The 24,073-nt window shown below is 35.9% G+C and overlaps 1 protein-coding gene across 4 annotated transcripts in view; it reads left to right on the top strand.

Moving 5' to 3' along the window:
• Window positions 1–24,073, top strand: part of SPICE1 (spindle and centriole associated protein 1) — a 64,454-nt gene that overhangs the window by 16,198 nt on the left and 24,183 nt on the right. For 2 of the 4 annotated variants that reach the window (XR_013482957.1, XM_021007134.2), the window contains exons 4-10: window positions 1,124–1,270; window positions 14,235–14,337; window positions 15,273–15,391; window positions 19,173–19,288; window positions 20,841–20,977; window positions 21,387–21,527; window positions 23,057–23,343. Coding sequence is in view for 3 of the 4 variants with exons in the window: in XM_021007134.2 (XP_020862793.1) it covers window positions 1,124–1,270; window positions 14,235–14,337; window positions 15,273–15,391; window positions 19,173–19,288; window positions 20,841–20,977; window positions 21,387–21,527; window positions 23,057–23,343 (1,050 nt within the window). In the remaining variant the exon portion in view is untranslated. Of the gene's footprint in view, window positions 1–1,123; window positions 1,271–2,020; window positions 2,074–14,234; window positions 14,338–15,272; window positions 15,392–19,172; window positions 19,289–20,840; window positions 20,978–21,386; window positions 21,528–23,056; window positions 23,344–24,073 lie in introns of those variants that run through there. The other 2 variants (XM_021007136.2, XM_021007135.2) reach the window with 2 other exon arrangements.

Here is a 24,073-nt window from a genome sequence, read left to right as displayed (position 1 = left end):
TTGTAGTATGTATATGTGTTCAGTAGATGTCAAGCTTCTACTGTGTGTGTGGATTCCAGCACAGTGGGGTGCCAGATAGTCTCTGTTCATTAGTGATAGATCTGACCAGATCCTCAGAGGATGCAGAGGTATGACTTAATTCCATGTCAGGTCTTGACATAGGACACAGTAGTAGTGGTAAAGTCAGTGACCAGCCCCTTTTATTGCTGGGGTTTTTGGGTATTCCAGTTGGGTGTGTCACCATGGAGGGTATTATCAGACTTCTGTCAGACCTTTGAAGTGAAAACTGCAGACTCCCAACAGAAGGCAGTTTTCCATAATATAGGGAATGGTGCAACAGCTGATTTGCTTAGTAAAACAGGGGAAAAGAAATTTCATGTTGGCCTGGTCAATGATGACAATTCTAGGGTCTTTATTCTAGGAATGGTTGAGTCAGGGCTAGACACTGGTGTGTCTATTATTTTCTCTGATAGGGTATGCTGAGTGGAAACGCTTGTTTTAGTTGATCTTGGAATTAAGTTTTTCTTCTTGAGGGGCATATTATTCACCTGGTGCTTGTCTATTTTGGTTTGCAACTCCATGAGGGAAGCCCCCAGATCCTCCATGTTTGGTTAAGGGCAGTATGTTCTTACCCAGCCCAGCCCCATGCTCTTTGGGTGACTGACTTGAGTATTTCTGGCTGTCAGCTGTGGCCAGGACAAATTTGGGATTGAGCCAGAATCTGTGTGCTGAAGGTCCTGTGGTGGGGAAGGCACATTTTCTGGGAGATGTTTTCTTGAGTCATGCTGAGTCTGCATTGATGTAGGGTAGCAGTTATGGATGGTCCAGGAGCCACATGTTTGAGGTTGCAAATGCAGGTGGTGGGAGGAAACTCCTGAACTAACCCGAGCTGGCAAGACCTCAAGGTGACAGTGGATAGAGTGGGACAAGAACTGTGGCCAGTTGTCAGATAAGCAGATTAGAATGCAGCTAGTCCTAGGAGATGCACTAATTGTTCTGCTCTTTCAGTGACTTGCTACAGCTTTCATTTGATTGCTGACCCTGCCCCCATGGGAGGATTGTGATGGACTGCCTGGCTGAGCCCATGTTCATTTGTAACAGGAAATTTTTTCGTCTATATTAGGTACGTCGTCATGAACTGCACAAATCAAAGAATAGAGCACTTGCCCATTGGGAACTTCAAGAGAAGGCTTTGAAGAGAAAATGGAAAAAGCAGAAACAGGATACACCTGATCTTCTTGGAAAAAGGAGACTGGCTATCATGAAGGAGGTAATGCTTAAAACTTTATTCACATTTAGTAGTTCTGACATGATTAGAAAAAGGAGTAGACAAGTGATTTTTTTTTTCCTTTTTGCTTTCTCACAGTTGAATGGAATTAGCAGAATCCTGTTGCTCAGTAATTGCCGTATATAAATACTTTTAGTTCATCAAATCAGTAGTAGAAGGAAACAGTGTGTAATCTCAAATCTAATAGTGTTTTATATCGAATTAAAATTGAATGCTTGGCCAGCTGGTTATTAAGTCACTTAATTCTACTCTCACCTTTTACTAGAAGTAAAGTATTTACATCAAGGATTGGATATTGTTTTGGAATGGGCTCATAGGTTAGAATGAGGGAAATGGAGAAGGACTACAGTTGTATATCTTATCTTCATTTGTCATTGCCTTTGAATAGTATGGAAATTTGTTCGTCCCTTATTCAGGGTGCTTCTTGCAGGGTTAGTGTTTAGCTTATCAGGTAGAGTGTGTAGCCAAGTGACTTTTCAAGTCTGCTTTAAAATATGTTATATCTGCCTTTGGAGGAGTTAAAAGTATTTTGGTTCTTTTTCCATTTTCTCAGTGAGAAAATCTCATCAGGAAATACTTTCTTGAACATAAAAAAAGCAATGAATTTGTGAATGGGTCTTATCATTGGAGATTTTTATCTGACTTTTGACAGACATTTACATTTTCATAATATCATTTAAGAGCTAGAAAAGACTTTGGAAGAATGTATGTTATAATTCCTTCATTTTACAGGTGAAGCAGCTGAGGCCCACAGAGGTTCTGTGATGTTCCAAAAGTCACACCAGGTAGAAATGGTCGCTTTCCTACTATTGTATTCGTGATCTCTGAGAATTCAGAACACCTTGTATACGTAAAACTACCAGATGCTTATATCATGATTCACTGCTTGATGTGAGGCCTAGCATGGGATTGGGTCAGTGCGTACTTGAAACCAAACTAAACCTTGTTTACATTTGCAGGGATCTATATAACATTGAATACCAACCCCAAGCATGCAGAAGTATCCTTATGTTTTTCCCTAATATTATTTATACTTCCCTGTAGATAGGGAGAGAAGATAGTAAGAATATGCTGTTGATTGGTTGCCCCATTTAATATATTTCCCATTGAAAATCCAGTTGGGTGCCCAAAAGAACCTAAGGTCCATGTACTCCTCTTCCTCCTCTAAGACTTTGTCTGTGGTATAAAAAGTCAACGTGTTTGTTACCCAGTGATCCTTATCCTGTTCTGTGTCACATTTTGTTCTTTCAGTTTAGTGAAAACAGATCCTCGTCTTTTTTCTTCTTTCTCCTTTTTGGTGATCTCATCAGCTTTCAGAGGTTCAGTTATCATCCCTATGCAGATGATTCCCAGATCTGTGTTCTCCTGAGTTATAGTCCCTCATCACCAAACCCCTTTTGGACATCTCAAATTAGATGTTCCACATGCAGTTCAGACTTAGTCTGTACAAAACAGAACTCATCATCTTTCTCCCCATATTTTCCGCTCAAGTCACCTGGGCTTGCATCTTTGATGTCATCCTCAGCTCTTCATTTGCACCCCATGTGTCTGGTCTGCTGCCAGATCTTGTGGCTTCTACCTTCACAATATCTCATATATGTTCCCTTTCTCCTACTCACATAATTAGCACCTTAGATTAGGCCCTTGTCAGCTCTTACCTGGTCTGTTGTTATAGTCTTCTAATTGGTAACCTTGCCTCAAATCCCCCTATTCTATTTCCTCCTTTACTCAATGGACAAAGCGATTTTTCTAAAGCACAGGCGATATCATTTCACTACTTACTGAGCTCCAGTGACTCCCCATTACCTCTGGGATCAAATATAAACTTTTCTTCCTACTTTTACAGTTTCTAACACTTTACTCTCCTCTATGTATTCTGTGCTAGCGTACTTGCTGTTCCTCCTGCATGACACTCCGATCTGTCTTCATGCCTCTATAATAAGAGACAGATTTATTCCTCTTGACAGTTAAAGCCTTTCGCAGTGTAGTTGTCGTCTACTTTTCTGACTTATTTCACATTTCTTCACTTTATACAAGGTACATTCCAGGGCAAACTGGTCTATGATTGTTCTTTTTAAACTCAGTCTCTCCATCACTGTCTCTGGTCTTTGCATAAGCTATCTCCTCCCATGAAATATTCTTCCCTCCTCACCTCTGCCTCAACTTCGTTAGCTTCCTTCAAGACTCAGCCTAAATCCCACCTTTTTCAGTCTTTTCTGGTCCCAGAAGCTTCTAGTGAGATTCTTCTGTGAGATTATCTTCCATCTACTCTATCCTGGTCATACCTGTATTTTAGGAATATCACTTTGATGGCTGTGAATGGAAGATGGATTGGAGTAGGGAGAGACTTGAGGCAAAGACACCAACAGAAGGCTATTCCTTCAGTAAAGCAGGAGAATAGGTCTTCTGCTGAGAGAGAGTGTGAAGGAAGTGACATAACATAGGCTTGAAGAGAGAAGAGGAAGTTTGAAACAATTGCTGTGGGGAGTTTGATGGAGAGTCAATTAGGGGAGGATAAAAGTAGTGTCTTGCTGAAGTGGGGACTCAGTGGAGATTCTTTTGAATCAAACCTATGATTTCATTGATTAGGGCATTTCCAATGAGGAAACTCCCTTTATCAACATGTTAGTGCCTGCTTTGCAACTTGCAGTCCTAGCGAGTTGCCAGCTGATATTAGATAACCTGAATTCATAATGAATTTAGCATGTTTGTATAGCTTCTTATACTGCTATTGATGGGGAATGCTGATGTTTATGAATAGGAGTAGAGGCAGTTGGCGGGGATCACCAGGTTTGGATTTTGGCATCTTGGATTGGAAGGCCTGAGTAGAATAGGGAACCAGGAATGTTAGTTGGGGTAAATGAGGTGAGGATGAGGAAGCAGGTTTTTGATTTGGCAGTCTATGACTGAATTACTGGGATTAGGAATTGAGAAGGGGGATGTTTGTGAGCATTAGGATGGGGAAATATGGAAGACGGGAGATTTAAAGGGCATCAGAGTTAGTAAACACCTGGTGATTGAGACCCAAGGATCTTGACCCATCTTACATTTAGCATCAATTTCTTTGTCTCTTCCCAAGATGGCAAGAAATGATTAAAGCACAGTCAGAATGTACCTAAACAAGGGTGTTCTTGATGAATGAATGAATGAGAAAGGACTAGAAAAGCTTTCACAAATGGTATTCTTTAGTAGACCACATCTCTGTGGTCACAAAATTAACTGAAAGGTAAAGATCCTGCTGTTTACTCTTTGTTGGTCTTGAGAAAGCATTTGATTAGGTTGAAAAAATTATTGCCTAAGGTTGTCTTCCAAAGTAATGTCACCCATTCAATTTAAATCATACAAGATTCTTTGAAAGATGAAACAATGAAAAACTTTGACAACCTCTGGTTAATATTTAGTGAGACATAAAATACAGAAGTGTATATTTTGCTAAAGGTGTTTGCCATCATCATAGAAGATGTTCATCACAGAATGCAAATTGGAGAGGGATTCCTTTTAAATGGTCAGGTCCTCCAGTGTTTCTTTTTGTTAATTACAGCATGTTCAAGCCCTGGAACATTTTAAAACCTCCTCATTGAGATCTGTGAATAATCAAAAAGTTTCTCCTAACTATACACACAAGAAAAACTTAACTGGATGAAGACTGCTTGTCATCCAGACCTTGGTATGCATTTGGACTGGTTCATCAGTACATGTATGTTGGATGGGCATTGAATGACTAGAGAACATTGTCTAACAGAAGTGACTTGGAAGAGGAGAGCCTTCCAATTGCCTGTGGGAATTTGAGCAGTGTTTCCAATAATCCTGAGCTTCTTCCTGAAACCAAGGCTCATCATTTTTCTGAATTGCTGAATGACTGAATTACGGAATACCCCATTCTTTGAAGAATGACATTTTGGGGTTACTCAGTGAGGAGCGGAGAGTGAACATATTACTAATGAAGAATTACACAGAACAAATTGTGTAAAGGATGTCTTCAGTGGAGCCTGATATTGTGGGTTGTCCACCTTCTCAGACTTTTACCTTTTGTAAATGAGTTCATATTACATTGTATGGCAGGATTTTGTCTGAAGATTTCACAGAGGGTATCCCCAGATCCAGACAATCTCACTGCTATTACTTGGGTCTTTTGAAAAATCTATAGGTGAAAAGCTATTCTACTTTATTCAGCACTTCTTGCCATAGAGATTTTATCTGTTCCTTTCTGAAGTGTACCACTTTCCTTCACAATGTCCAGTAACAGTTGCTCAAAACCCAAGAGTACCGCACCCTTTTTTTCTCCAGGTTCTCTGGACCCTTGAGTTCCAGAAGTGACAGCTTTCCTTTTCCCATTTCCTTAGTTTTCTAACCCTTTTTATTAATAGGGATTTCCCAACATATTAAGGCATTTATCCCCAAACCTCTAAACCAACCTGACCATAACACAGGACTGAGATTTACAGGTCTTCTTGAGTGATCAGGTCAACTCCTTGTGCCCTAATACCCTCAAAATGAATATAGATAGAGAACTTCTGAGTCTGTTATGATGTCGGTGCTGAGGGCCCAGAAAAGGAAGCTTAAACTAGGTAAGGAAATACCTTATAGCAGATTTCTTTGAGAAGGATCCTGTAGAAGTTAGGACTGTGGGGAAGATGAAGGGATCTCAGGAAAAAGTGAGGTATGGTTTATTGCATGTACTGTCTGTATGACTTTAGACAAGTCACTTAACCTACCTGGGTTTTAATTCCTTCCCTATAAAATGAGTAGGTCTGACTTCTGAGGCCACTGTAATTTCACAGCCCTTTTAGAAGTCAGAGATTGGGAACCTGCAGCCCTTGAGGTCTTCTGGGTCCTTGAATACAGCCTTTTGACTGAGTCCAAGTTTTACAGAAGAAATCCTTTTATTAAGGGGATTTGTTCAGGGAAGTTTAGATTCATTCAAAGGGCCACACACTTGACCTAAAGGACCACATGTGGCCTCAAGGCCACAGGTTCCCCACCCCTGCTAGATATATGGTCTTATGACCATATGATTTCCTAGCGCTCCTCCTGTTGCTGTGAGTATCTCATATGGTGTGTGGATGTGAAAATGGGAATTAGAAGAAGAGTCTGGATGAGCAGGATATGTGGGTTTTCTTACTCATCCAGTGGAATGAGGGAACTCCCAGCCAACTACTTTACCTATTTCCATTAGCTGACTGTTCACTTATTCATTTTCATAGTTATTTATTAAGTAGCAGCTGTTGGAGGAAATACAAAAGATAATTAAAATGATTGACTTCATAGGGTTTACAATAGAGTGGAAGGGTACAACACAAATGATACATTAGTTATAAAATAACTATATAGTAATTTTAATGTAAAATGCAGGATAAAAACATGAGTACAAAGCACTATAAAAGCCCTAAGGATTGAAAGATATTTTCTTTTTGGATGGTGGGAAGGGAATCAAGAGCGACTTCTTGGAGGAGCTAACATTTGTTCTGGGCTTTGAAAGGGGAGAGTAGGATTTCAGAAAGTGGAATTAGTGGGCAGTAAGGAATGGTGTTAATAAAGCCTTAGAGGCTTTGGACGTGGGAGAAGTGATTTAAAGATTGTAGCATTCCCAGCTTTCTCTAGGACATAAGAAGTGGATGGGGACATTGGAAAGCATCTAATGATAAGGGAAGTTATGAGGATGAGGAATGGCAGTGATAGGATATTCTATAAAATATTTCTTCAAATTCTCAGGCCCTCTAGAGATAAGTAGAAGTCATGGGGCTTAAAGTAGTTAGAGAAACGTTAGGAATATTTTGCTTCTCATATCACTTCTTTATGATACTGGGTCTGCTGGTAATAATATGAAACAATGAGTCTGGAATATTTTATGAAAACAGGATAAGAACTAGATGGACTGTGCTTTGGGGTGTGTAAGTAGATTCTTATTTATGTTGACTTAAGAACACGTGAAATGCTGTATGGCGTATATTCCAGTGGTTTCACTCAGCCCCAATTTATTTTCTGTTGCATTGTGGTATCAGGCATGTTTTTTGGCAGAGCACTATTAAACAGTCACTCTCTATTTTATCAACCCCAGATGATTTTATAACTTTTGCAGTGTTTTGCCTTGTTGCTCTCCAAAAAAGATTCAACCAGTCATGTGGCTGATTGAGAATCCTCTCATGTAGTAACATCCCCATCTACTGGAACTATAGGATATTGCCACTAAGACTTAAAAAAATATAATGCTATCTCTGGTTTTACATAACTTACTTTCCCCATCATATTATTCCTTCTACCCACTCCGAGAGAGTTATCCCTTATAGCAAAGACTTTTTAAAAAGAGGAAGGAAATAAAGTTCAGTAAAACTAAGCAACATATAGAAAAAGGCTGTCATTATGTGCAGAGTTCCACATACATGGTCCTGTACCCTTCAAAGAAGCAGGGGACATGTATTCTCATATCTTTTGGTCCAAGTTTGGTCACTATAATTTCATAGCATTCCATTTTTTTGGGTTCTTCTTTATTGTTCTTTCTATTTATATTGTTTGTCCTCATGTTGTTTGCCTTGTTGCTCTTCAAAAAAGATTCAACCAATCATGTTGTGTTTTCCTGGTTCTGCTTACTTCACTTTGTGAAGCACATTTATATAAATATTTTCAGGCTTCTCTGTATTCATTATAGCACAGTAACATATCATTACATTACTTTTATATTATTCTTACAGCACAATAATATTCCATTACATTAATCTACAGTTTGTTCAGCCATTCCCCAATCAGTGGGCATCAACTTTATGTCCAGTTCTTTGCTACCACAAAAGTATTACTTTTAGTTTTTTGGTGTATCTTCCTTTTTGCTGTTGACCTTCTTGGAATGTATTTATAGCAGTAGAATCTCTGGGCCAAAGGGTATGACATTTTAGTCATTCTTTTACATAGTTTCAAATTGCATTGCAAAATGTTTATGTTATTGGTACAAATACATACTATTGGTAGTTTGCTTCCAATTTAGTAGTTCCCTACACTTCCTTAGTGTGCCTGCCTTTCTGCCTTCCCTCCAGCATTGACTGTTCCCATCTTTTGTCATCTTTGCGAATTCGCTGGATATGAAGTGAAACTTCAGAATTGTTTTGATTTGAATTTCTTTTATTAGTGATTTGCCACCAAAGAGTTTTAAAGGCAAGTGATGTCATTCTTTGGGTAACTACTGGCATAGACAATAACTGAGAAAAACAATTGGAATCTTGTTTTGAAAATAGAAAAGAAGGAAATTAAAAAATGCTTTAAAATTAGCTTTCCTGGGTAGAGAAGGTGAAGACACCAATTTTCCTCTTTCTAAAAGAGCAGTACTACATTTTTTGTCTCTAGACAGAACCCAGTATAAGGATATAACATCTGTAGTGCTAATAGTAATTTGAAGGTGGTGGTAACTTCTTCCAGTATATAGTAATTCATATGACTTTCATTTTCTAATCACACAAAATTCGCTCACTCCTCTGCTTAAACTTAATGTGATTGGTAGCACCTCATTTATCTGACGTTGGAAAACAGAACGTTTCATATAAGTGAATTTCCCATGTTATTGAATTTTATTGCCAGACTTCATTTATTTTGATCATTTTAATGGAAAATTTTCTAAAATATGTTCTGTACTTAAACCAAGAAGAGTAAACATAATTTAATCTTTTCCTAGCAACTCAGGGTTGTCATTATGAATACTGTTTCTTACTCTTTGATACTTTGAAAATCTATGCTTTCATTGGAATAGATAGACCTTTCAACAATGCAGGTCATAGGTAACTCCAGTTTTCTCATCCTGTAAGATTCTTGGTTGTATTTTTCCATAAATCACCATAGAAGATTTGACCAATTGGAGGTTGTCTTCTTGTTTCTTTAATTTCATTGGGATACTATTGTTCTAGCTGCCCATCTTTTGTTTCTTATTCTCATAATATGATTGATTCATGTGGTCATATGTGTTCTTGATAATGTTATTTATGCCACTTTTTGCATAAGAATATAGCATAATAAACAAAATGATGGGCTTAAATCTAGAAGCCTTGTATTTTCATCCTATCCTCACTTTGGCAAGTTACTTAATTTCTGTCCACCTTAGTTTCTTCATCTGTAAAATAGGGATAATAATCAACTTACTTCACAGGATTGCTGAAGGATCAAATAAGGAAACATGTAAAGTGCTTTGCAAACCTTAAATTACTATGTTAGTTACTATTATTATTATCATCATCTCATTCTTCTTTGAGGTTCAGATAGAAATGATTGTGGGACAAGTCACCATCCTACTACTATACTTTTTAAATTTAATTTCTAAGATTCTGCACTTACTCAACAAAAGAAAAAACTACAATTTCCAAATGCACAGTAGAATAGTAAAAAATTGATAATCTCTATATGTTCTCTGTCCAAGTGTATAATAGATTTGGCATATTATTTTCAAAGATGATTGTGTTTTCTTCTGAACTTCCTTCTGTTTTCTTTTTTCATTTAAAAAATGTTAGAAGACTCTCTTTTTTTTTCCCCTTTGGGACAACATGATTGCTTTTCTCCCCATCCCTGCAATCCTCACCGCCAGTTTAAAAAAAGAAACAAAATTCTTGTAAGCAATATACATATTCACCCCAAACTAATACATTCATTGGTCATCTCAGAAAACTGCGTATTTATTTCTTCATTTGAGACTATCACCCCTCTGTCAGAGGTTGGGTAGCTTGCTTCATCCATTAGTACTTTGGAGTCACTGTGATTGCTCACGGCATCAATCAAAACTTGTAAGTCTTTCAAAATTGTTTCTCTATACAGTGTTGTTATTGTATAAATTGTTCTCTTGGTTCTGCTCACTTCACTCTAGATCAGTTCATATAAGTCTTCCCAGGTTTCTTTAAATTAATATTTTTCATAATGTCTTAATAATATTCCATTGCATTCATATTCAGTTTGTTCATCCATTCTCCAACTGGTAGGTACACCTTCTTTGTTTCCATTTCTTTTCTACAACACAAAGTGTTGCTAGAAATGTTTTTGTGCATATTGGTCTTCTTCCTATTTTAAAAAAATCTTTTTGGGGCACAGATATGGTAGAAGACATTGTTGGGTCAAAGTGTAAGCCTAGTTCAGTAATTTTTTTGGCTGTAGTTCTAAAACACTTTCCAAAATAGCTGGACCAAGATAAATATCTACTAACAATGCATTATTATTAGTTCTATCTTCCTGCAGTCCTTGCAACAACTTATCATTCCTTTTTTTTTTTTTAAAGTTCCTTTTGCCACACTGTTGAGTATTCAGGAGAACCTCAGAATTGTTTTAATTTTAATTTCTCTAATTATGTATTAGTGATTTGGAACATTTTTTTTTTCATATGGCTATTGATAGCTTAGATTTTTTAATTTGAAAACTGTTTATAGCCTTTGACCATTTATTTATATTTTGGGAAATGACTCTTTTTATATATTTAAATCAGTTCCTTTTATATCTTTGATATCAAATCCTACCAGAGAAATTTAGTTAAATTTTTTTTAGCCCAGTTCACTTTTTTTCCTTTCTTATTTTAACTGCATTGCTTTTGTTTATACAAAAGCTGTTCAATTTTATATAATTAAAATTGGCTACTTTATCTTCTGTGATCCTCTTTATCTGTGATTTGGTCATGAAATCTTCCTTCATCCATAGTTGCAAAAAGCTAACTCCTTTCCTGCTTCTCTAATTTGTTTATGATGTGACCTTTTATATCCAGGTCATGTACTAATTTGGAGCTTATTGTGGTATGTAATATTCTAAACCTAATTTCTGACAGACTAGTTTCTAGTTTTCCCAGTAGCTTTTTTTTTTTTTTGGTGAGGCAGTTGGGGTTAAGTGACTTGCCCAGGGTCACACAGCTAGTGAAGTGTTATGTGTCCAAGGCCGAATTTGAACTCAGGACCTCCTGAGTCCAGGGTTGGTACTCTGTCCACTGCGCCATCTAGCTGCCCCCTTTCCCAGTAGCTTTTGTCAAATACTAAGTCCTTACCCCTGGTTTCTCACACTGTATCTATATCTATATCTATATTTATATCTATATCTATATCTACATCTGTGTCTATATGTGTGTGTATAAAAACGTTTATTTGCTTCTAAATGTTGTGTAACTAATCTGGTTCACTGCTGAACTATAGTCTTTTTTTAAAAACCAGTACCAAATAGTTTTGATGATTACTGCTTTGTAGTGTAGTTTGAGTTCTGTTACTGCTAGGCCTTCTTCTCACTTTTTTGCATTGACTTTTTGTTTCTCTAGATTAATTTTTTTGTTATTATATCTCTTTTTGTAAAGTTATCTTTTGGTAATTTTATTGATTTGGCATTAAATAAGTGTATTAATTTGGGTAATATCATTTTTATTATATCTGTACATTATGTTTTGTTACATTAGTCCAACCATGAGCAATTAATATCCCTACTTTCATTTAGGTATGCCTTTATTGCTATAAAGCATGCTTTGTAGCTTTATTCATATATCTCCTGTATGTTCCTTTGAAGGTGGATTCTGAAATATTTTAAACATTCTGTAGTTATTTTAAATTGAATTTCTCTGTTTCTTCTTGATGAATTTTGTTGGTAATATGCAGAAAGGCTGATGATTTATGTAGATTAATTTTATATCTTGCTGTTTTGTAAAAGGTATTATTTCAGTTAGCTTTCTAGTTGACTCTCTAGGATTCTCTCAGTAGGCTATCATATCATCTGCAAAAAATGAATTATGTTGTTTCTTCTTTATCTATGTTTATTTCCTCAATTTATTTTTCTTGTTTTATTGCTATGGCTATCATTTCTGTAAATTTCCAGGTTCCTTAAAAATAATCCAAACAAGAGTGTTGATAATTGATATCCTTGTTTTACCTCTGGTCTTATTAGAAAGGTGTCTAGCATTTCTTCATGACATATAATGTTGGCCTTTGGTTTTAAATAGATTCCATTTATTATATTAAAGAAAAAGAAAAAATAATCTTGGAGAAAGTACCAGTATGCTATTTTTTTTTCTTTTTAATGTTCTTTGGGCACAGGTATGTAAAATAGCATTGCTTTTTGTTATTTATTAAAAGTATTAGGGAATAAATAGTTAATTAAAAGCATTAGGATATAAATATTCTCTGTAAGCTTACTGAAAGCATCCTCCATACAACTATGGTAGCCGATGAGAAAATAGGGATGGTGTGTACCTCATTATGTTTCTGTATGATTTTGATCTCAGGCAAGTGATGATAATGATGATGACGATGATGATAGCTAATATTTTTTGAGGAGGGGAATACCTCTTTTTTCTTATTTCTTTGCTTCTTAAGTTTCTGTAGTAAAGTTTTTGATGATAACATGGGTGCTTTTTTAATAACAATTGACAATGCAAAGGCACTCAGATAGGTAGAAGAAGACAGGGTAAGATCAGGGAATAACAAGTAGTCCAGTTTGGAAGGATTAGAGAAAGTATAAAGGGGTATAATATGAACTAAGGGTCGAAGCAGGTTAGAAGCAGATTGTAAAGAGCCTTGAATGCCAAGCCAAGAAACTTGTATTTTATTAGGAAGGCAAATTAGAACCACTGGTTTTTTTTTGGTTTGTTTTGTTTTATTTTGTTTTATTTTTAGCAACAGGAGTGATATAGTTAAATTTTTACATTAGAAAGGTTACTTTTGTAGTAGTTTAAAGGATGGCTTGGAAAGGAGAGAAGTTAAAGTCAGAGAGATCGGTTAGGAAGTGATTAGAATAGTTTGAGCCAGGATTAAGATGATGCTAGTGATAATAGAAAAGAGGGGATGGGTACTTCAAAGATATAATTGGTGGGAGCTCTGGTTCACCTCCACCTGAAAGTTCCTCAGCATCTGTCCTATTGTGCTTGGCCACCTGGCCAGCTTCCACGTCAAATGTGATGTTGTTCACTTTCTCATCAGTTCAACTTCACTGGGTAGTGTCCTGCCTCTTGTTTGTAATTATCCCAGCTCTGTGGACTCTTTGGTATTAATAAGTACTAAGAAGTGGCAATGTTTGGGACAAATACAGGTAAGGAAAGAATTAGAGCAAAGAGTTAGTTGTCCTACAGCTGTCGAAGGCCCAAGGAACAAGGATCTTCTTACCCTCCTCAGAGAGAGATAAAGTTAGAACTGGGGAAACTCCTGTGCAGGTTCTTAGAATCAGGAAAGGTGAGAAGAGGGGTCTTACTTGTCTGACTGGTGAATTGTAAAGCAATAAAAAGTAGGTTTTTTGCCTTAAAAAAAATAGGGGCAGCTAGGTGGAGCAGTGGATAGAGCTCTGGCATTGGAGTCAGGAGGACCTGAGTTCAAATCCAGCCTCAGACACATGACACTAACTAGCTGTGTGACCCGAGGCAAGTCACTTAACCCCATTGCCTAGTAAAAAAAAAAAAAGCAAAAAGAAAAGTTAAAAAAGAAGGATTTGGTGCTCAAGTTTTTCTTCTTTACCTCCCTGCATTCTTGCTGTGTGCATTCTTGTTAATAAAGGCCTTTTTTTTTTCAGATGTAAATTTAGGATGGTCAACCAAAAGAGAAAATTGTGGGGGCGATTCTCTCCCCTACCCCAGTTCTGTATAGGATAAAAACTTGGGACAGTGGGAAAAGAAAAGACTCTATGTCCTAACCTTAAGTTAAAATATACCAGTTATTGCTTGTGTGCTGTTATAAAATAGAGAAGATGGGTAGGAAGAGAGCAAATGAAGGCAGGAGTGGATATAGGATGTAAGCAGAGGACACAGAACTAATTAAAGGGGCTTTCTTTCCCTTCCTAACATAGGAATGTTAGAATGACTCGTTAAAGCAAGAAAGTAGCTTCATTATAAGAAAATTGGTTGTTAAAATGAGAGTCTATTTGCATATTTTTGTGGTTATTTCTCTAGGCTTTGAAGTTTTTGATGAGTAATCAGATCTCTCTCTTTCCCTCTCTCCACCCCCTTCTCTCTTCCTCTTCCTCTCTCTCTCTTTAGATTCTCTCTGATCACTATCAGATGCAAGATGCATTGGAAAGATCTGATGAGATGATGGCTATAGCAAAAGATCTGTTTGGTGATGCTCCTCGTAGACGCACAGGTAAATTGTTCAATTTAAGCATAAGAGATTTTCTTTTATTAGCAATAACACTACCAGTGTGTATTGAATACAGTTCTTTTCCCTTACCAGCTGCACTTATAGGTCGAGCTGGCTAATGAATCTGTGCAGACATCTCTGTTAGGTATTCTTTGGTCATTTAACTGGCTTGTGTCCTTTAGGAATTTTATGGAATGGACTAGATCACCCTTTCAAGTCTGAGATTCTTTGTTAGCTACAAGTAGCATAGCTAATGGAAGACTAATATTTGGATTCCAGTAATATATTTATTTCAAGATGTTTACAGGAACTGTATATTAGGTACTATATAATTAACAAGAAGTGGCCCATTTAACTTTCATTACAACTAATTATTATAATAAATCATAGCATAGCAACTAATTATTAAATTTTAATCCAAAAGATAAAACATTTTGTCAGAACAAATCTCATTTTGAAACCAAAAACTTCCTTAAAGTCCTCTCTTTAAAAGTACATTTAGTGACTTGGGCAGTGTGGAGTACTGTGTATGGAAAGTTGGCCTTGGAATAAGGAAGGCATGGGGCCAAGATCCATTTCTGTGTGACTGTGGGCAAGCAACTTAAACTCTCAGTGCCCCAGGTACTCTGAGACTTTAAGTTGGTAGAGGAAATTTATTTATCAGGAATTCTCTGTCCTAGTGAAATCACAGGTCCAGTCCTCTCTCATCCCCTCCAGATGATGAAAACACAAAACGAACTAATTATCCTCTTCCCTGTGAGGAGGCACATAAGTATCTTAACTGAAAATATAAAACTTGTATATTTTAATTTGGGATTCAGTATTTCATAAAAGACTATATATAAATGGAGAGCTATCTTTTAATAATACACAACAGTATGGAAATCAGCTGAGTGAGTTAACCAAATAATTGTGACTTGCTTCTTTGTCTTCTGTAGGCTATCCTAATGTAACAATAGCTCCTGACTCTGAGATTGGTTCCTCCTCTGGCCCTATTGTGTCAAAAAGAGACCCTCTTACTCAGTCAATTCTTAACGAATCTGCTATTGACCCTCAGGTAATGTTATCCTATTCTAGCTCTAACGATATATTAAGTGCTGGAATTAAATTTAAGCTTTGCAGTTGAAACTTAAACAGTTAAAATAGCATCAAATGTGAGATTGTTGTCATAGTAATGATTACTCAATTGCCATGTACATTCTGTGTGTAATATTTGGTTTTACTATGCTAGGGAAAAGTAGCTACAAAGTAGTATGGCTAATTCCAAAAACAATACACAAATCAGTGTCATCCTTTTATGGTTACATGTCTTACACATTATTAGTATGTTTAAACCATAGTGGCTTTGAGAAATGAATTTACTGTGTAGACAAATAATACTACATCAGTTATTTGGAACCTAACTAATTGCAATTAGATATTAACACAGACTTTTACTGCAATCATTTTTATGAAAGAGGCAAATAACAAGAAAAGCTTATGTTAAAAGTATAGCTTAAAATGTGTCCTGGGGGAAAATAAGGACAACTTCTAAGGACTGTCCTGGACACAGTAGTTACTCAGCCCAGCCTTCTAAATCTCTGCTGACCCTATGGTAACTTATGTCTTTTGGACCTAACAGCAGAAAGAGTGCTGGATGTGAAGTCAAAAGACCTTGCTTTGAGCCCTGACTCTGAGGCTGGTTGTATGATCTTGGGCAAGTTCATTTAACATCTCAGCTCCTGTTTTCTCACCTATAGGATGGGAATAGTAATACTTAACCTCTCTATCTCACAGAGTTATTGTGAGGATCAAATAAAATAATATATTTAAACTACATTGTAAACTCTAAAGTGTTATATAATTATATTGTCTAATCATAAACCATAAAGCATAAACTTACTTATTAAATTGATTATGTGAATTAACATAATTTTGAAAGATTTTCAGGAATAAGGGTCAGATCAAGGATTCCTTTACCAGAAAATGAAATTAACCAGACTTCCTTAATAATTTCATGTAACAATTCTACGTAATCAAGATTTTACTCAATGTAGTATTTATAAAACTAGCTAGTAATGTATTTTGCTTCGTAGTCAAGAATTCCTGTACAGACCCTTCACCCCTCTAGAACATAGCTGCTGATCTGGAAGTAATTGGAGGGGGAGAAACCCTAATGAAACAAAAAGGGAAAAATCTTCATAGAAGCGAGTGGAAATAAATTTATTCATACTGTAGCAATTCAGAATTTGTGACTGTATGGTTTTTTTTTCTGTTTAGTAGATCCCTTCTTTATATATTATATGTCAAGTGGCACTGTAAATAGGAGTTTAGTTTAGTAGTTGAAGCTGTTAAAAGGAAATTCTTTTAAAATATGTCTCGGCATTCCTGTTGCCAATTGATGAACTTATTATAATTCATTCTTATTTATTAAAGCACCTTTGATAAGGACCTCTGCTAGCCAGCACTTTGACTACTTTGAAATCCATTTCAAAGTAATAAAAGTTATTTCTCTTTAAAAGTAGTCACTAATCTTAACCTCACAAATTTCATCTTCCTTTCTTCTGAATTCATTATTTCTCAGTGAGTAGTTTTTTTTTTTTGCTTTGTTAAATATACAGAAACTTCACTATGATACAGTGATATAATTCATAGAAACTTGCATAAGGTAATTGTCAACTTAGACCCCTGTCCCCACTATCACCCAAAGGGATTTAATTAATAAAATACTAAACAAAATAACTGTTATAAGTCACTCTTACTTATAAGGTAATCTTAAGATATTAATGTTAGATAGCAGGATTTTCTGTTTAGGCCATTCAATCAGTATAGGAAACTCTGCTGGTACATCTGTGCCATCTACAGCTCATAATCCTAAAACAATTGTTTGAAACTCAGAGAGATTAAGTGATTTGACTGTACTCACATAGCTTGTATGTGTCAGAGGCAGGACTTGAACCCAGGTCTCCCTGAGTCCAGTGTCAGCCATCTGTGCACCACTCCATATTACCTCTCAAGGACAGTGTTATAATTTTGGTACTATATTGTACCTAACATAAAGGAAATACATTGGATCTCTCCATACCACCTAGCATAGAACTATACATACAGTAGAATCTTGATAAGTGATATTGACTGTTTTCTTTTTTTAAGAAAAATTTTTAAAAGTAGCTAGCATATTGCAGTTTTGGCTAGATGTGAACTATTTTGAGTTAATATATTTGAAAACAGAATTCTTTTAATCTGCTATATCTAAACTATCATTTTGTACTGTATATAGAATTATGCTGTATGTAGGATATAAAGTAGCATAGCTCATGTATATTAACATTATATGTAATATGCATAGCATATATAGACACACACACACACGGCATATGTTAACATCTCACTTATATGGAGGTCAGAGTTCTAACAACCTAAGTGACAAACATTTCTAAGCTGCACAGATGTTATCACAAAGCCATGGTATGAAAGACCATATACTTTACTTCATTTGCAAGGCTCTGAAATCTTATTCAGAGCTTCTTTTCTTCAATTTTAGATACAGGTTTTATAGTTAGGATTATTTGGTGTTTTTAGCACATATTGGATTATGTTAACAAAAAATGATAGTTGACATCTAGGAAAGACATAAGAAAATCATATTAAACACGAAAGCACCATGGTCTAGAGCTATTAGGGTAGCCTCAGGGTACTATTCAATTACAATAGAGTAATTGATATTGATAATAATGACCCTTGTTCTTCAGTAAAAGGTTGATTATATTTATTATCTTCTGCTTAAGAAGACAGGAAAGTACAGAATACATGTTGGGAAGATTCCATCAAAATGTTTAAATGGTATTTTAGCATTTAAAAAGGGTTGAATTATACTTAATTTACAAAATTTCTTATTTGGAACACCTTCCCTGATAGTGCTGGATAAGTGTGATGTTATATGTGCCTTTATTTTTGCACAGAATCAGATTAAATTGAAGCTTTTGTGATTTTGAGTTTATGCTGACAATATTACTCCTAATCCAAAAGAAAATTAGTGTTGTATAAAAACGGGGGCTGAGGGGAGAACTGCTGTTTCCTTTCTGATTGGTGGGAGCTTTGCCCAACTTGATCCCAATTCTCAAATTTGCAGACCAGGGAGCAGACTCTCATTGACCTTTGGGTTTATATAATAAAGAAAACAGTGATGTTGTAGAAAAAGTCCTGGATGTTGGTTAAAATCCACATCTACTTATTATCTGTGTGACCTTGAGGAAATCACTTAACTTGTTTGGTCCTCAGTTTCTTCATCTATAAAATCAGAAGTATAGACTAGGTAACTTTTAATACCCCTACTAGTTCTAAATCTTTTGATTATGTGTAACGGTGGAAAAGAACCCTTAGGTTGTAGTTCATAGTACCTGAATTCAAATCCTGATTCTGCTACTTATTACTTATGTGACCTTAGACAATTCATTTAAAATCTCTGAGCCTCAGTTTCCTTACCTTAAAATAAGAATATTGAACTACCTATCTCATCTTTAAGTTCCTTGAAGCTCTAATTAGATCAGAGGTCAATAAACTCTGGCCCACACTGCTTGTTTCTTGAATAGCTGTGAGCTAAGAAAGGTTTTTTACATTTTTAAGTAAGATTTGTTATATTTAAAAAATGTGAAAGACATTTTTGGCATGCAGACTCTACAAAATCAGGCAGGCTGTAGTTTGCTCACCCCTGATCAAGATCAATGATTCTATGGTCCCTAAAGGAGCAGTAAGTCAAGACTTACCACCCTGTATGGTTTAGTAGCTCTGTAGTTGGAGCCTAAGAAAGGGGAGAATTGATCTAAATACACAATTTTTTGTGATATACTCTGAGGTAGGCTCTTAATGAAGTAGAGGAAGGAGAAGGTGAAGAAACTGTCAACAGCCAGTCAGAAGAAAGTGAAAATGAACTGGATGACTCTATGAACTTTCAGTCTAATATGAGAACAGACAGGTAAGAATATATGAAAGAAATCTCTGTGACTCTTTGCTTCTCAAAACTATTTCATATTATTTATTTAATGCATCTTCTAAGGACCATATTCCATCTTTGGAATTGGAAGCCTTTACTAAAGAGTCAGACTTGGCTGCTGACACTGAAAGCAGTAGTTGTTTCTTTTTTTTTTCTTTAGCAAGCATATTTTTTCTCACCCAAGGAATGCTTGTAGCTTAAGCAAACATCCACAGTGGGAACACAGAGGAGAAGGGGAACAAGAGAAAGCTACAAGTAGAATGGTCTTCTGTCTTTAGACTACTACAGTTGGAGGAAGGGTGGCTCACTGCTCTGGAGAAGCTTCTCCTTGACCATTGCAGAGTGTTTAGCTCTCCAGACTCATTCTTGCTAATCACTGTGGGAGGTGGTTAGATTCTCTGTGTATCCCATGGGGCAGTATGATGAACCTTGTTACGGGACCAGTAGCCAACACCTCCAAAACCAAGGTTGTCTAGTAGATATCTTAAATTCAACATGTCCAACATGGAACTCATTATCTTTTCCCCTAAATTCCCCCCCTCACCTTCCTAGTTACTTCTTAGAGGGCAATACCATCTCCCCCGTTAGATTGTAAGCTCATTGAGGGCAGTAACTGTTTTTTGTCTCTTTTTGTATCCTCAGCTCTTAGCACAATGCCTGGCACATACTAGGCACTCAATAAATGTTTATTGATTGCTATAATAAAAAATTGACTATTTTATCTCATGTAATTGCCTCTATCCTTTGTTAGGTTAAGAAATCATCTTTTCATAGATGTAAAATGTATATGATTTGCTTTTCTTCCACTTTTTTATGTTGTAATCTTTAATACTCAAGTTGTATATCCATTTTGAATTTACTGTGGAATATGGTAATGAAGTTTTCACTCAATTTTATTCTGCAGTGTTGTCTTCAGACTTGCTGTTTTTCTTCTTTGAAATGTAACTTTCTCTGCCTGAGAACACTTGAGCTTGCTTTAACATAGGAATGCTGACGGACTTCTTATAAGCAAGAATACCTGTAGATGAATCTTTCTGATACTGCAGTTTTTGGGATCATGCACTAGGATAGACACGCTTTGTACTGAATTCTGCTATATAGGAAGTTCATATGGTGATTCTTGAATAATAAACAGGTAGTACAATAGTGTTGATTATTTAAAACCTGCTTTCTGTAGTTGTCAGTATCATTCTCTCTAATAATTTTTTCTTACTGGAAGTGAAAAAATGTATTTTCTATTGGGATCTAGAGACAATCTGGTGTAATGGGCTGGAACTCAGGAGAGTTAGGTTCCAATCCTTGCTTGAACTATCTAATTGATTTTAAGCCAGTTAGTTGCTAAGCTTCAGTGTTGTATTTATACAATAAGGGAATTGGAGTGGAGAGTTCATAAGGTGTTTTGAAATGTTGCTATTGCATGATTCTAAAAGTTATTCTAGACTTAATCAAATTGAACAATTTTAACAGTCAGACTTGTTGATATTTTATTGCTACTTAAACCATAACTATTTACGTATGTGTAATTGGTCTGAAGGCTTCTTCAGCGCCTAAATGAAGAGAATTCTGAATTCATATCTAAGTTATGTACAAGTTTGCGGCAGAAAATAGCTACAGCACAAACAACTCCGCCAACAACTCCAACAGTTGCTACTCCATCACTGGAACATAGAGGTTAGTTCCAACAATACAGTGTTCTTAATACTGTTCTTAATATCTCGTATTTACATAGTACTTTAAGCCTTATGCATTATTTTCTTCACAACAATCCTGTGAGGAGGTATTATCTCTGTTCTACAGGTGAGAAAATAGAGTTTTGAACAGAAAAATTAAATGACTTGCTACAGATAAACATCAGAACTGGGAACTGAATTTAGGTTTCCTGGCCCTAAATCCATCACTCTCCAGGGTCCTATGACCCATCAAGGAAGGGGATGACTACTGTTTAGTGTTCTTTATAAAACAGGGCGGTTATGAAAGGAGCATCAATTGAGTTTTGGCCTGAGTATGATACTGATATTTTTGTTACTTTAAATAACTTTGTATTTTGTTCACATGAGGTGAAGTTGTTTCCTTTCAACAGCTTTGAATGCTACTCAGGCAGTCAAGAGGATCCAGTCAAGGCTACCACCTGAGGAACCTGCACAGAATGTAGACTCAAATTATGTTGTGGGACAAGTGCTGAATCCTAACTCAAGAAAACAAAAACAGCAGTTAGGCAAAGGTTCGGTTTCTTTGTTAATAAAGATGGATTATATGTTTAACGTGATAGAATTATTTTGGTGCTGAATAGAATTTTCTTCCTGGCATATGGTCAGCTACCAAGCTAAAATAGAAACTTATTGAATGATTCCAGGAAATTTCTTCTTCTATTCCAAGCGACTGTGTAGAGAACTGATTCTGTTTTATTTAGAGTAGGTGCTATAGTATGCTCTTTCTAAATTATAAAAAGTAAAACTCTGTTAAGTATGTATTTTATTTTAACTTATCTTATTTTTATTTTTTATTGATGTATTTTGTTGTAAGATTACAAACATTTACTGATTACTCCCACCCCATGTGAAGTCTTTTGAGGTCTCTTGTAACAAAGCAAAACAGTTAATATAGTGACCTCATCTGAAAATGTATATAGCACTATCCACATCGGTAGCACTCCCCACCCCTCTATTTAAAAATTTTTTTTAACAAAATCTGTTTTTTTTCCCTCCCATTCCTCATTCCATTGGGAAAAAAAAGAAAAGAAAAACAAATTTCATGTAACAAATATGTAATTAGGCAAAACGAATTCTCTCACTGGCTGTATTCAAAACTATAAATGTCTTATATAAATCTATATTATCTTTCTGTCAGGAGGTGGATAATATATTTAATCATTCCCCTGGAATCTTGGATGGCCATTGTATTGATCATAATTCTTACAGTTTTTGAAGTTATTTGTCTTTACAGTATTGCATACATTTTTCTCTTGAGTTTGCTTGTTTTATTCTTGAACAGTTTATTAAAGTCTTAAAGTCTTCATTTTTAAAACATGCATGTTATGGTATAAATTGTTCTTCTGGTTCTGCATACTTCACTGTACATCAGTTTGTATCATTCTTTCTATGTTTCTTTGAGATAATCTGTTTATTTCTTATAGCACAATAGTATTTCGTCATATTCATATATCACAAGTTATTTAGCCATTCCTCAATTGCTAGGCATCTCTTTAGATTCTAGTTTTTTGCCACCACAAAAAAAACCCCCTACTTTAAATAATTTTCTATGTGTGGGACCTTTTCATTTTTCTTTAATTTTGGGGGGGGGTATAAGCCTGGTAGTAGTATATCTAGGTCAAAGTACATACATTACTTAATAATCTTTTGTGTATAATTCCAAATTGTGTTCCTTAATGATTGTAACCATTCACAGACCCACAAATAATGCATCATCATTGTGCCTATTTTCCCACAGTCCCTTCAACATTGTCATTTTCCTTTTTTGTGTTCTTTGCCAGTTTGATAGGTTTGAGGTAGAATCTCAAAATTGCTTTGAGTTTCTCTAAATTAGTAGTGATATGTAGCATTTTTTTAATATGACTGTAGATAGCCTTGGTTTCTTCTCTTGAAAACTGCTTGTTCTTATCTTTAGACCATTTATCAATTGGAAAATGGCTCTTATTCTTACAAATCTGAACCAGTTGTGTGTGTGTGTGTGTGAATAGGTTTTTTTGTAGTAGGTGTTTGAATGCATCTTTGCCTGGTTTTTCATCAAAAGATGCTGCTTTCTCACTCTCAGTGAAGAAGAAACCAGGTTTACCTGTTTCTTCCAAGGTGAAGAAGAATGTTTCTTTCAACAATGAAACCACCTCAGATTTACCAAGTGCTGATGTCTCCAGCCTGGATACCCTGAAACACATGATACATGAAGTGGAACATGAAATGGAAGAATATGAACGATGGACAGGGCGAGAAGTCAAGGGATGGAAAAACAATCAAGGTCTAACTGGTTTTACTTTGTCCCTAGTGAGCTCCCTCTGTCGGCTGGTGCGCTACCTTAAGGAGGTAAGAGAAAGCGCAGGCCCACGTGGTTGTTTTAATTTCTAGTTCACTTTGTTAAAAACCTAAAAGTAGCTTGAAGCACCAAACTAAGTACAATAAACACTTGACCATGTAAGTTAATAGAAGAGGGTTCTGTACTTTAAATATTATCTGCAATAAAATTTTAGCTTCAGATAGATGTTCATTGGGTACTAAGTGAAAGTCAGCATAATGAGGAAACACATGGTAGTTTTAATTTGAGCCTAACCAAAATGTAAGTAGGATCAAAACATATGTCAGACCCAAATACAAGTAATGTCAAACTTATATGTAATTTTGGATTATTTTACTTTGCTTCTGATAGTTCACAGCTGAGAACTGAGCATAGATGAAATGAGATTGAATTAGTTTGTTCCCCTTTCATGATTGTAATGAAAGCACAAAGAATTCACTGTATAGCTAACTCAGTCTCTTGTCACCATTTTAGAAATTACCAGACTAAACATTTTAGCGTCATATTGCCTTTTGCTTCCTATTTTCATCTTTTTTAAGTTCAGGTAGTAGCTAGCCTGTGAACTATAGCTATTGCAATTAGATAATCCTTTATTTTACCTTGATAGGTAAGATTCACTCATTCCCTCTTACCTTTCTGTTTCCCCTCCACTATAAGTGCCTCTTCTTTTCTGTTTTTTTGTGAGATAAATTACCCTGTTCTACCTTTCCCTTTCTCCATCTCCCAGTATAATCCTCTCTT

Source organism: Phascolarctos cinereus, unplaced genomic scaffold (assembly GCF_003287225.1).
Source record: "Phascolarctos cinereus isolate Bilbo 61053 unplaced genomic scaffold, phaCin_HiC Scaffold_726;HRSCAF=1367, whole genome shotgun sequence".
Lineage (NCBI taxonomy): Eukaryota > Metazoa > Chordata > Mammalia > Diprotodontia > Phascolarctidae > Phascolarctos > Phascolarctos cinereus.
The sequence above is the reverse complement of the archived record's forward strand: the minus strand, read 5'-3'. Positions and strand labels throughout refer to the sequence as shown.